Source organism: Maniola hyperantus, chromosome 18 (assembly GCF_902806685.2).
Source record: "Maniola hyperantus chromosome 18, iAphHyp1.2, whole genome shotgun sequence".
Taxonomy (NCBI): domain Eukaryota; kingdom Metazoa; phylum Arthropoda; class Insecta; order Lepidoptera; family Nymphalidae; genus Maniola; species Maniola hyperantus.
In genome coordinates, this window is record NC_048553.1 from 1,037,225 (window position 1) to 1,051,017 (window position 13,793).

At 40.8% G+C, this 13,793-nt stretch overlaps 1 protein-coding gene across 2 annotated transcripts in view; it reads right to left on the reverse strand.

The window, feature by feature from the left end:
• Positions 1-480: 480 nt before the first annotated feature.
• Polr3A (RNA polymerase III subunit A) overlaps positions 481-13,793 on the reverse strand; it is a 29,767-nt gene continuing 16,454 nt past the window's right edge. Inside the window, exons 15-27 of one of the 2 annotated variants that reach the window (XM_034978072.2) lie at positions 13,544-13,663; positions 12,745-12,824; positions 11,660-11,773; positions 10,920-11,077; positions 9,715-9,887; positions 8,762-8,866; positions 7,365-7,554; positions 5,919-6,137; positions 5,020-5,138; positions 4,295-4,507; positions 2,016-2,109; positions 1,514-1,714; positions 481-711 (exon numbers count right to left, since the gene is read on the reverse strand). In XM_034978072.2, coding sequence (XP_034833963.1) covers positions 499-711; positions 1,514-1,714; positions 2,016-2,109; positions 4,295-4,507; positions 5,020-5,138; positions 5,919-6,137; positions 7,365-7,554; positions 8,762-8,866; positions 9,715-9,887; positions 10,920-11,077; positions 11,660-11,773; positions 12,745-12,824; positions 13,544-13,663 — 1,999 coding nt within the window. In that variant the 3' untranslated portion in view covers positions 481-498. Of the gene's footprint in view, positions 712-1,513; positions 1,715-2,015; positions 2,110-3,814; positions 3,970-4,294; positions 4,508-5,019; positions 5,139-5,918; positions 6,138-7,364; positions 7,555-8,761; positions 8,867-9,714; positions 9,888-10,919; positions 11,078-11,659; positions 11,774-12,744; positions 12,825-13,543; positions 13,664-13,793 lie in introns of those variants that run through there. The other variant, XM_069504581.1, reaches the window with a different exon arrangement.

Genomic DNA, 13,793 nt, shown 5'->3' on the forward strand with positions numbered 1-13,793 from the left:
CTAATACTTTTATTTAAATGATTGCAAGTTAATGACGGATTGTGTCATCTGTGATGTAACCACAAATTCACGGTTTCGGATTTTTTCCTTTACTTGTGCTATAGGACCTACCTACCTGCCTAATTTATGATTCTAGGTCAACGGCAAGTACCCTATAGGCAGTGGCGTGCAACTCATAGAGGCATAAAAGCGCTGCTTACCCAAGAAATAGTTAACTCAGTTAAATTAAATAATAAATTTCTCAATGCTCATTATCCTGTGGCTTGCTTACCTAACTAATGCTTACCCTGGTTTTAAACCCTATGCACGCCACTGCCTATAGGTTTCTCGACAGACAACGAAGTGATCCTATGAGGGTTCCTTTTTCCTTTTGAGGTACGGAACCTTGCCGGTTTGTCATACATGTACCTATAATGGAAATCACTCACGATAGATTAAAAGATTATAGGATGTTTGGGTTTTCGAACAAAAACAAAGATATTATAGAAGCTAAAACATTTATTCCCATATCGAGGAGTGGTACTCCGGGTTGTCGAACAACAAAGTGGGGGGTTGTGTCTTGTGGTAGTGGTCGTGCTTATGCAGCAATTGAAGTACCCCGGTCCCGATTCCTGCCGGGACACCTACTATAATGCATTCGGAGACCCCCTCGATGCGATCTCTTTGCCCGTAGTACGCTGCGTCGAATAGGTGGTCGGCTGTTTTCTCGAACTGTAAAAGAAATATAAGTTTAAATATCCAAAAACCACGAAAATCTAGATTTGAGAATGTCTAAATTCAACTCAAAAACTCTACATGGGTTTAAGTAGATCTTGTGAATTAGTTTTGAAAAGCAGTGGCGTGCACAAAGTTTAAAATCAGGGTACGCATTACTTAAATAAGTTACCATGTACATGTATGTTAGGTAGGTTTTGTTAGAAATCATGTTATAAATATTAAAATTTGTAAAGAGTTAAATACTATGGCCATAATTAATAGAGCGCATTAAATATAATATGAAGGAAACATTTGATTGAATGAAGAATATTGCAACCTAAACCTTATGTGATTCATTCAATCAAATGTTGTTGACAATACACATCCCTAAATTGCATATCTATTTAAAGTAACTTACTTACTAAGCTTGCTAATCGTTAAAATTACTAAAATTATTTATCAAAGTAGTATTACATATATTTGTTTGTTAACATAATAATGACTTTAATTAAGATACTTTGAAAACGAATCGTAAGGAATGAACGAAGGTAACTTCACGTCATTTCGATTAATAGCTGAATTCATTCATGATAAACAATATAAAAGCCGTGTGGCCTAATAGGCAGGTAGTTCTGTAATGAAAATCGACAAATAAACTTGTGAAATCGTCTTCGAGTTATTTTCCTTCGTGGGCACCTTACAGGTTCGACAAAACAGTTTAAAAAAAACTTTCTTATTTAAAACTGTTTTTAGGGTTCCGTATCTCCTGCCATCACTGACTCGATCTCGCTCACGATAGTCGTCACTACACACTTACACTGGCCAGGTTGAGCACGGACTCCTTCATCCTCGCGAGCCCGTATCTGGTGATGCCGAGCACCTCGCCGCGCGCGCACATCTGCGCCGCGAGTAGCGCCACGTGGCGCCGGTCCACCGCCATGCCGTGGCCGGCCATCACTGCCTCGATCTCGCTCATGATAGTCGTCGCGGCTGCCTCGATGCCCAAGGTTTGGTACACCTGCATCAACGCATTATATGAACCAGTAGTACAGCGTGAAGCGTGCAAACAGACAGACAATTTTTTTATTCAATAAATGCTCCAAAGTTTGGAGGTGACTACGAAATGCCTACAAGTGACCGGGTCGGCACAACTGCCCTTTTTAAGGACCGGCTGTATGTTGAGAGTTTTTTAAGCTTTTGGGACTTGAGCAGATTTCAGACTTGGCGACGTCGTCGGACCAACGGGAAGGTTCTTCCAACTTATTGTAAATACAAAAGAGTTTTTTTTTAAATTAAGAGAGGGAATGAGAAATGATTACCTCAAGGATATTATTAGAAGATGTCTTTCTGCCTTCGACCCCATAAGTTGCAATAACATCTCTCAAGCCGTCGCCTTCTACGCACAATTTATATCTGAAAAAAAAAAACGCACCAAATTGAGAACCTCCTCCTTTTTGAAAGATTAAAAATGACAGTTAATACCAGGTGGTAGGGTTTAAAGCCAGGATAAGCAGTAGTTAGGTAGGTACCTACTTACTGGCAAGTTATTAAGGATAATGAGCATTGAGCTATTTCAACTAAGGTAACATTTCTTGGGTAAGCAGTGCTTTTATGCCTCTGAGCTGCACGCCGCTGAAAACATTCATAAACAACTAAACCAAAAACCAGGATTGGGAATGCCTCTCGGGTTTAGAATTACAGTACGCGGCCGAAAGTAATGTACCTTTAAAAGCAGATAGCAAATTCGTAGAGCGTTGTCTCTGTCGTTGAGACCGACAAAACGTCATATAACGTATGAGTGACAGAGACAACGCTCTACCAAGCCGAAATGTCATTGTAAAGGCCGATGTACATTACTTTCTGCCGCGTACTGTAGATGGTTTGCGCATGGCGGGAAGCAAATGTATCAATCAATCGTTGTTGTTACGGCGCACTTTTTTTGTTGTCTGCAGGCCACAGTTACGCACTTATCAAATAACCCACTTTTCTTCGTCCATTGTCCATGTCCTTCTTCAACGTGTTAGAAACAAAAAAAATAAAAACCGACTTCGATACACAAACACTAAAAATTGAAAAATAATTTAATTTATTACCGAATATCTTATGTATACAAGAGTTAATATAGTTCCATAATAATATTTTTAGTGCCGGTGCCAATTAGCTTTAGCTGCGCGAATCGTCTAGACTTCATATTTTTATGAGACTCCACAATGGCACCTCATTGGCACCGACCCCAAAAATATTATTATGGAACTATATTAACTCTTGTATACATAATATATTCGGTAATAAATTAAATTATTTTTCAATTTTTAGTGTTTGTGTATCGAAGTCGGTTTTTATTTTTTTTGTAAAAATTTTTTATTTCACAATTTTTAGTGGCCCCATGGAATTATGCTATGACTGGTTAAAAATCTACTGTTTACTAAGCTATTACACTGATCGCGACCAATTTACTCTTATCCGTTGAGGAGTTCCAGTATCTATCTTCGAAGATTTTCATCAGATCTTCACCAAATTTAAATGGGACCAACTTTGAACTATACCCTTTCAAACAAAAAAAGAATTTTCAAAATCGGTCCAGGCGTCTTTGAGTAATCGGGGAACATTCATAAAAAAAAAAAAAAAAAAAAGATTCCGACGAATTGAGAACCTCCTCCTTTTTTTGAAGTCGGTTAAAAAAAGATTTTTCATGTTTTTTTCGGTTTCGGTTTAAAGACATTTATTTCTCGATAAAGAACACAATAGTTCACTTATATATCGAGAATTACATCGAGAGTTTACATTAAGTTAATTACTTAAATTAATGGTATGTACATGGTATCTAAGTGTCACTATCTAGTACTTAATACCTAACATTAAAGTTACAAAAAATAATTATGTAGGTAGGTAGTAAAAGAATTAGCGGGACAGAACATTCATACGGTTACAATACTGGTATATAGGGAAGAGGTCACATTAACATATTCATTTAGTGCATTAACATATTTTTTAATGCAAGTTTAATAAAAAGCAATGATGAGGTCTAGGATGCGTATTACCTCTTGTCTTGAAGGTATTTAGGTTATAATTGGCAGGAGACAGGGACGATCGCATCACGATGTCAAACCATCTCACCTGTTGATGGAGCCGGAGTCATCACACGCGATGACCGCTCGGGAAACCCTCGTGAGCCCCTTCACAACGATCGAGGGTAGTTGCCGCGCCAACTGCTTAAACCTTGATCGCCCATTCTGAGATCGTTTCTGTTTGTCGGATTACCACTCCAACGGGCTATAAGAGTGCGGGAATAGAGAAGAGAGTAGCGGGCGTTTTTACACACGCTTGTGCACTATCCGCGCAGATGGCTAATCTCCGGAGATTAGCCGCCATGCTTGGTCGGCTCCGCGTGCACCTTGATCGTTCATTCTGAGACCGCTTCTCTTCAGTCGTGTCGGATTGCCACTCCATCAGGCTGTGAGAGTGCGGGAATAGAGAGTGCATCTGTGTTTTCACACACGCTTGTGCATCCGTGCAGATGGCTAGTCTCTGAGGAGATCTGCTGAAATTCGGCCGAGAGGACATTAACGAGTGGTAATGCCAGCTCGAACCATCTCACCTGTTGATGGAGCCGGAGTCATCACACGCGATGACCGCTCGGGAAACCCTCGTGAGCCCCTTCACAACGATCGAGGGTAGTTGCCGCGCCAACTGCTGCAGAGCCACGTTGAGCCAGCCGCCATGCTTGGCCGGCTCCGCGTACACCTTGATCGCCCATTCCGATACCGCGAGCACATTCCCCGGCTTGATTTTGAGTTTTGAAGTGCATATCCTGCAAAGGAGAATTTTATAATGGATGGAAACTTTTTGCTTCCATGGCTAACTGGCCCTTTATTGCAATCTCACCTGTAGGGTTAGTAAGTATCTATTAGTTTTTCCATCATATATGTATGTACGTATGTCAAAAAAGAAATCTTAAAAAGGCGGTCTTATCGCTAAATATCGATCTTTTTTAGACAACCATCATCATCATCATCATCATGCCTATTCGAAAAACGAAAATTGGCATTAGAAGTTAGCGGAAACAAAATTCTATTTTGTTCTTATGGGAGTTAGAGTTTTCTGTCTTGGTCCGCGCCCGTGCTTTGGTATGTGTTTTGTTCTTGTCTCACTCGGGACCAAAATATTTTGCTCCCGGGCTCCGTTTATTAAATTCCTCACGTACGAGGAACCATCGAAACATAATAGCAAATAACTGACGTTGATATTTTGGTAAATTATAAACACACAAACTGTATAGACATTTTCAAAGCTTCGGGACAAAGGAAACGAGTAAATACTTACGAGTAAACGATAGAGTGAACGTTAACTTCTAAGCACAGCAGTCGCACTCGCTCGGCGTCAAGTCTCACAAGCAAGAAGCACTCGTGCGGGAGGTACACTTCGTCGATGTACGTCGTTATCTGCAAATGTTCAAGTAAAAAAGCGGACGAACTATTTTTTTATTTATTTTATTTAATTTATTTTATATCTAATTAGAACGGCAGTGCCACTTACACTAACTAGATGATTAATAATAAATTTAAATACAAATAAAGGTACAAGAAAAAAGACATAAAATACAAAACGATAAAAGATCAAAGAATTTTGAATATGTACGCTGAGAACATTGAATGACATATTCATGCAATGCTCTCAGCGTACTTCAGTAACTCCCGAACCAGTATTATAGACCCATCATTAAATGGGTCCCATTGAGCATTATTGTCCAAAAGCGCGTTGAATGATGCTAATGAACGGGGTATAGGTGACATAGATCTAGCAACAGTGCGATGATGTGGGACCACGAAAAGTTTATTTTTTCGTGGACGAAGATTACAGTTGGATTCAGGGACACGTATGCGACACAGTTGGTCATGAAGTTCTGGAGCATTAACATCTCCTCGCAAAATTTGACACATAATTTTGAGTTGGTCGCAAATGCGTCTGACCTCCAGGGAGTTGAAACCTAAGCAACCTAACAGAAATTTGGTTGGGTATAGGAAAGGGTAATATCCATATAACTATACCCTATCGACTCTTGCTAGCAAATTGCTTCGATATTCCCCTTTTTTTTCTGCTAAAATCCTTTTATTAATGGGTCTCCTGGGAGAGAAATTGGGTTTTGTGGGGCTATGAGAACCTGCGAAACTTTCTTCGGGGAAAAAAAACTCCGGAAATCTAAAGGAAAAATTTGCTCTTACCTCACCCAAAGTCGTCTTCTCAACCCTCCCCTTGACTCGTCTAGCGAACTCCTGATCGAGGGGGTCGGTAAGTTCAGCAGTGATGATGGGGGTAGATATGTTTTTGGAGGCGTTGATGATTTCCTTAACTCGCGGGACCCCCTGTGTGATGTTCATGGAAGCGACACCCGCGAAGTGGAAGGTCTTGAGGGTCATTTGTGTGCCAGGCTCGCCGATACTCTGGATATAAGTAACTTTTTTATTTATTTACTAGCTTATGCTCGCGACTTCGTCCGCGTGGACTACACAAATTTAAAACCCCTATTTCACCCCCTTAGAGGATGAATTTTCATATATCCTTTCTTAGCGTACGCCTACGTCATAATAGCTATCTGCATGCAAAATTTCAACCCGATCCGTCCAGTAGTTTGAGCTGTGCGTTGATAGATCAGTCAGTCAGTCAGTCACCTTTTCCTTTTATATATTTAGAAGACACAAGTAAGTCCATGACTGCAATCTCACTTGGTGGTAAATGATTATGCAGTCTAAGATGGAAGCGGGCTAACCTGGAAGGGGTGTGGATTTTTTTAAAAATAAACCCATGCCCCTTTCGTTTCTACAAGGCATCGTACCGGAACGTTAAGTTGAGCCTCAATAGCTCAACCGGTATAGGAGTGGACTGAAAACCGGAAGGTCGACGGTTCAAATCCCGCCCGTTGAACTATTGTCGTGCCTACTCCTAGCACGGGCCTGACGCTTAGTTGGAGAGGAAAGGGGAATATTAGTCATTTAATATGGCTAATATTCTTTAAAAAAAAAAAAAAAAAAATCGCTTGGCGGCACGGCTTTGCCGGTAGGCTAGCCACGGCCAAAGCCTCCCACCAGACCAGACTAGAGTTTTAGAAATTATAAAATTCCAAATCCATGCCAGGAATCGAACGTGCGAAAAAGGCATGAGTGACAGAGACAACGCCCAAAGCCGAAATGTCATTCTAAACATCATAAGAGTTAAATATTAAACTTAAATAAAATAATCACCCTGTACCTACCAGAATTTAAAATACCATACATGAAGTAGTGTGAGTGAGCGTCACGCTCGTAGCACGATAACCACACCCTAACTAGGTACTCCGCTTTGCGGTAACGAACTTTTTACTTGCCTACCTACATTCATTTATAATTTTAATAATTGCGTTTTTACCTACTAAATATAAGTTTTAAAATATCCTACATTTGGTTCAATGTTGTTAGTTATAAGTATTGTTATTTAGCTTGTAATAAGATATGTGTGACGTGTAGATACCTAATTTTAACGGCTTCGGTATACGGAAAAACTCAAGCTTCGAGTTTATGATTATACCTGAATTTGTGTAACCTGTAAATATTTTTTCTTAAATAAATATATTTTTATTATTATTTATTATTATTAAAACGCCGATGTAGATTATTTTCTGCCGCGTATTGTACCTGTGCAGCGAGTGCCCCCACGGCAGTGCCGGGCTCGATGATGCTCCGCTGGTACTTGTCGTGACATACGCGGATGAACCGCACGAGTTGAGTCAGCGTCAAGCGCTCCAACTGATTGGCAATGGAGCCGCACGCTGCGTACTTGCTGCGTAAATTACGCACTCGGTTTGCTAGCTTCTTGAGGAATGTTCTGTACAAACAAACAGTAGATTAAACATTAAAACGTGCGTGTGTGTGTGTGTGTGTACTGTCACAAACTGTGGAACCAACTCCCATCGGCGGTGTTCCCACTAGATTATAACATGGGGTTATTCAAGGGGCGGACCAACAAATTCCTAAAAGGCCGGCAACGCATCGGCGGCTCCTCTGGTGCTGCAAATGTTCATGGGCGGCGGTAATCACTTAACATCAGGTGACCCGCCTGCTCGCTTGCTCGCTATATCTATTTAAAAAAAAAAAAAAAAAAAAAACAAACGCGAAAGCACATCCAGCTATCTATCTTAACGAAATTTTGGTACAGAGATAGCTTGCGTTACTTTTATCCCGGAAAACAATAATTCACGTAGGATTTGTATAAAAACTTTCATTGTATACCTATATTTTTTTACCTAGTTAGTATATGTTTATTTATAAATGGATAACAAATAAACTATTAATAAACTTAAATCTAAAAAAACAACATTACATTAAAACTAAAATAAATTAAATTAAATCTAAAACCTCATCGAGATCACCGCAGCGAGGCATTGTACCCAAGATGCTGGCAGCATTACCCCTTTGGATGGCCAAACTAATTCTTTGGCCAAGGTAGCTGCCAGCTCTCGGGTCCCCGGTTGACTCGATAACTCTTTTCGCAATTTCTTCAAAAAGAGCTCGAGCCCCCGGGCCCCACGGCCCCAAGGTCTCCACACCAAAAGGCACGAATACGAAGCTCCCATCGAGGTTTTCATATTTGCGCCTCTTGGCCTGTTCGGCGCTGATGGCCGCTGCACCCGCCATAGAGGAGGTCGCCTGAATGTGGGATGCAGCTAAAGTGTCTACACAAGTTGCATCCCAAACAAGCGACCTGCCCATCTTCCACGGAACGAGCGTCATACCATCAGGTCTTTTGCCATCGCTACGTGCCAAACCAATAGGTTCTAGTACAGCTGGCACATGGGCGATGGCAAGGGACCTCCGGATGATGTCGTTAAGTTATACCTATATTTGTATATATTTAAGCATAGATCATATTATACATAGATATAGGTGTTATTTTTCATTTTTAGTGGTGGTAGTACCTATGAAAATTTTATCGAACGTTGTCTGGAAACTTTCTCACTACAACTGGGGTAAGCAGTACACTTATGCCTCTATGACCTGCACGCCACTGCTTGTATGTTGACTTGTATACATACAGCATTTCAGCTTTGAACTCTTGCGGGCAAGTCTTGAAGTCGTCCAAAGCGAGGGTCTCCTCCGCGGCCACCACGATGCCGTCCCCGTCCAGTGGTTCCTCGTCCCTGCAATACAGATACACTTGACTACGAGTGCAGGAATAAAATAGTTATTGTGTTACAAGGGGCCAAAGTGATATTTTGTTCCTCGAGGTCGTTATTTTGAATTCAGAGTGAAACGAAGGATATCTTCTTCTTATTCTTAATATATAAAAGGAAAAGGTGACTGACTGACTGATCTATCAACACACAGCTCAAACTACAGGACAGATCGGGCTGAAATTTGGCATGCAGATAGCTATTACAACGTAGGTATGCGCTGAGAAAGGATTTTTGAAAATTCAAAACCTAAGGGGGTAAAATAGGGGTTTGAAATTTATGTAGTCCACGCGGATGAAATCGCGAGCATAAGCTAGTCTAAATATATAAAAGGAAAAGGTGAATGACTGACTGACTGATCTATTAACGCACAGCTCAAACTACTGGACGGATCGGGCTGAAATTTGGCATGCAGATAGCTATTACAACGTAGGTATCCGCTGAGAAAGGATTTTTGAAAATTCAAAACCTAAGGGGGTAAAATAGGGGTTTGAAATTTATGTAGTCCACGCGGATGAAATCGCGAGCATAAGCTAGTCTAAATATATAAAAGGAAAAGGTGACTGACTGACTGACTGATTTATCAACGCACAGCTCAAACTACTGGACGGATCGGGCTGAAATTTGGCATGCAGATAGCTATTACAACGTAGGTATCCGCTGAGAAAGGATTTTTGAAAATTCAAAACCTAAGGGGGTAAAATAGGGGTTTGAAATTTATGTGGTCCACGCGGATGAAATCGCGAGAATAAGCTAGTATAATATATGGTTGAAATTGCAATCAAGGGTTTATAACAAGTACAAATAAAACTTACCTCAATTGGCATAATGCCCGGACGTGAGCCAGAACGCGGCCGAGCCCCACGGGTCTATCCCGATCCTCCATGTAGGACGGGTCCAACCCGTCACTTCCGTACCGAAACTGCACCACCTCGCTGGTCGCGTTGCGGACCGTCATGTCGTAGTGGAGGACCAGGTCTTCCAGTGACTGTGAATGCACCACCATATTATAATTTTTAGGGTTCCGTACCTCAAAAGGAAAAACGGAACCCTTATAGGATCACTTTGTTGTCTGTCAAGAAACCTAGAGGGTACTTCCCATTGACATAGAATCATGAAATTTGGCAGGATGGTAGGTCTTATAGCAGACATGAGGGAAAAACCTAAGAACCGTGAATTTGTAGTTACAAGAAAAAAACTAAAATGTGTTCATAAACAAATATTGCCGTTTTCAACTTTCAAACTAAAATTACTATACCAAGTGGGGTATCAAATGAAAAGACTTTACTTGTACATTCTAAAACAGACTTTTATTTATTTTTAGGCATAATAATTTTTGATTTATCGTGCATGTCGATAAAATACGATCATAGTACGGAACCATCAATGCGCGAGTCTTGACACTCACTTGGCCGGTTTTTAAAATTAATATAGAGGTCTCCTTTCAGAATCAAGAGGGTTCGGCCATAGTCCACCATTCTGGCCCAGTGCGGATTGGTAGATTTCACTATTGAGAACATTATATGGAGAACTCTCAGGCATACAGGTGTAGCCACAATGTTTTCCTTCACTGTTGAAGCTAGTGATATTTAATTGTGTAAAGCACACATAACTCCGAAAAGTTAGAGGTGCAAAGAAATAAGGGCAGATTTTTTGAAATACCCACGGAATAGGGAATTTATGTTTTCACACACACAATTTAACTGCACCGCACGCCACCGCAATCAATTCCACCCTCACCAACTCGGTTTCTGGAGCAGTTCGACCACCGGTTGTGCCAGATCCTTTTTTCCACGCACATGCAAACTGTGGAATCAACTCCCTTCGGCGGTGTTCCCATTAGATTACAACATGGGGTTATTCAAGGGGCGGACCAACAAATTCCTGAAAGGCCGGCAACGCATCGGTGGTTCCTTTGGTGCTGCAAATAGTGCAAATGTTCATGGGCGGCGGTAATCACTTAACATCAGGTGACCCGCCTGCTCGTTTGCTCGCTATAAAAAAAAAAATAGTCCCTGACCTTGACAAGTCGTCGCTGCAGATACCCTGTCTCAGCAGTCTTGACGGCAGTGTCCACCAGACCCTCGCGACCACCCATCGTGTGGAAGAAGAACTCGGTCGGCGTCAGGCCCGAGTAGAAGCTGTTCTCTACGAAACCACGCGCTGCTGGGATCTTTGCTGTGAGGAAAACACGCATGTATAATATTAATATTCTTCATTTCAGAATATATTATTACAGAAGTCAATTAAATCCTAATAATATTATAAATGCGAAAGTGTGTCTGTCTGTCTGCTAGCTTTTCACGGCCCAACCGTTTTTTTTTTTTTTTTTTTTATTTTTTAATAGATATAGCGAGCAAACGAGCAGGCGGGTCACCTGATGTTAAGTGATTACCGCCGCCCATGAACATTTGCAGCACCAGAGGAGCCGCCGATGCGTTGCCGGCCTTTTAGGAATTTGTTGGTCCGCCCCTTGAATAACCCCACGTTATAATCTACTGGGAACACCGCCGATGGGAGTTGGTTCCACAGTTCCGTTCAACCGATTTTGATGAAATTTGGTACAGAGTTAGCTTATATCCCGGGGAAGGACATAGGCTACCTTTCATCCCGGAAATTAGATGAGTTCCCACGGGATTGGATCCTAATGTTACCGTGTTGCACAATGTTGCTCCACAAAAGATAACTGCGGTGTCGATGCACCGTAAGATAAATTGCATCAACAGTTGGCTTTCCTCAAGAAATAACTAAAATACTCACAGTGCCTCTCAAAATGTGGTAGGGACCTATCTTCGAACCCATTGGGCACACGTTTCCCGTTCAGCGCCTGTTGCCCCACGCACGCTATCATCTGCGATATGTTGATGTTGGAGCCTGACAACAAAACCATGGAAACAATTGTAACTTTAGATACTATTATATAATATCTATATCTATCTTTTTCTTTTTTTATAGTGCATTTATGACGTTTTATTACAAAATACGACAAGGTGCTTGAGTAACTTAATAATTTTTATGCCATCTAGATTTTAATATGCCATATTTTGTACAATTATTTTATTATTGTATTGTTCTATGCCGATCTGACTTTCGTAAGCGCTTGTAATGAGTCTAAATCGAAATAAATACAAAAAATATGCTAGCTTATTACTGCGATTTCATGCGCGTGCACAACACAAATTTCAACCCCCTGTTTTACCGCTTTAGGGATTGAATTTTCAAAAAACCTGTGTTAGCGTATGTCTTTCATCATAATAGCTACCTACCTGCATGCAAAATTTCAGCCTGATCCGTCCAGTAGTTTGAGTATTATTCTGGTGGTTTTTTTGTTCACGCAAATCTAAAGAATATTGCGAAGCTCCGAGATCTCTTATGAACACATCGTTGCGCCCCTTGCCGCCCCCTTGCCTTTGGTGAACATTGAAAGTTTTATTGATTCCGAAGGGTTCACTTTTCAATTCCAAATCGCTCCAGCAATGCACGGGGCTGCAATGGCTTGTATAGTACGGTATAATAACATTGTAAATTGAAAAAATTAAAAAGAGCAACCGCCGAGTTTCTTGCTGGTTCTTCTCGGTGGGAACGGCGTTCCGAACCAGTGGTAAATTAAAACTACCTGACTATTCATAAACACTTGTAAAAAGTTTACATGAATAAAAAAACATTCTATTCTATTCTATTCTAATTAAAATAAAAAATAAAATAAAAATCTGTTTAATTCGAATAAATTTTACAAGTACTTACGAATAGTCGGATGCATCTACCACTGGTTCGGAATGCCTTTCCTACCGAGAAGAATTAACAACCAAGGCTATTAAAAAGGTACGAGAAGATCTTAATCTCACCTTTGGATCCGCTCTGTGCCATTATAAGGGGAGCGTTTGTAGGGTGAAGCTCGCGGAAACACGCTTTAGCGGCCAGCTCTCTACAAAGAAATATTTTGAAAGATTTCACTGAAGACCTTTTTTTTTAATAAAAATGGCGAGCAAACGAGCAGACGGGTCTCCTGATGTTAAGTGATTACCGCCGCTCATGAACCTTTGCAGTATCAGAGGAACCACCAATGCACTGCCGGCCTTTCAGGAATTTGTTGGTACGCCCCTTGAATAACCCCTTGAATAGCTTATGCTATTTTTTAATTAATATCTAAAGAAGTTTTCTTCGCTTATGATGTCCATAGCTAGGACAATTAATAGATTTCATGATGTCAATTTTTAAAAATAATTTCAATAAAATAAACCAGATAAATTACGGTGAAATTGAAAGTACAAAATGACTTTGCACGCGCCATTTTAACTTTATGTGTCAATTGTTATGTCTAATGTGTACGATTTTAGTCCTTATTTTAAAGGTGAACCGTACTTTTGACATGACAGTTGACCCGTAGAGTTAGAAGTCATTTTGGGCGGACTATAAACTCTTTTGGAATATAGAGCCTCAATAGCTCAACCGGTATAGGAGTTGAAACCGAAAGGTCGACGGTTCAAACCCCGCCCGTTGCACTATTGTCGTACCTACTCCTAGCACAAGCCTAACGCTTAATTGGAGAGGAAAGGGGAATATTAGTCATTAACATGGCTAATATTCTTTATTAAAAAAAAAAAAAAAAAGCTTTAACTTGAAGTTAAAATTGAGTAAAGTTACCTGATACTGCTGAGCTCACTTAGCATAACAGCCTCCAGGGTCTCCTCCATGGTGCAGCCAGGCTGGCACTGCAGCGTGCCTTTCTCCATCTCCAGGATGTAGCCGTCACATTTGGAATATCTATCAAAATTAAAAAAAGCAAGTGATTTTAAGGAGTCTGGTGAGATTTAGTCTGGTGGGAGGCTTCAGGCGTGGCTAGTTACCACCCTACCGGCAAAGCCGTGCCGCCAAGCGATTTAGCGTTCCGATA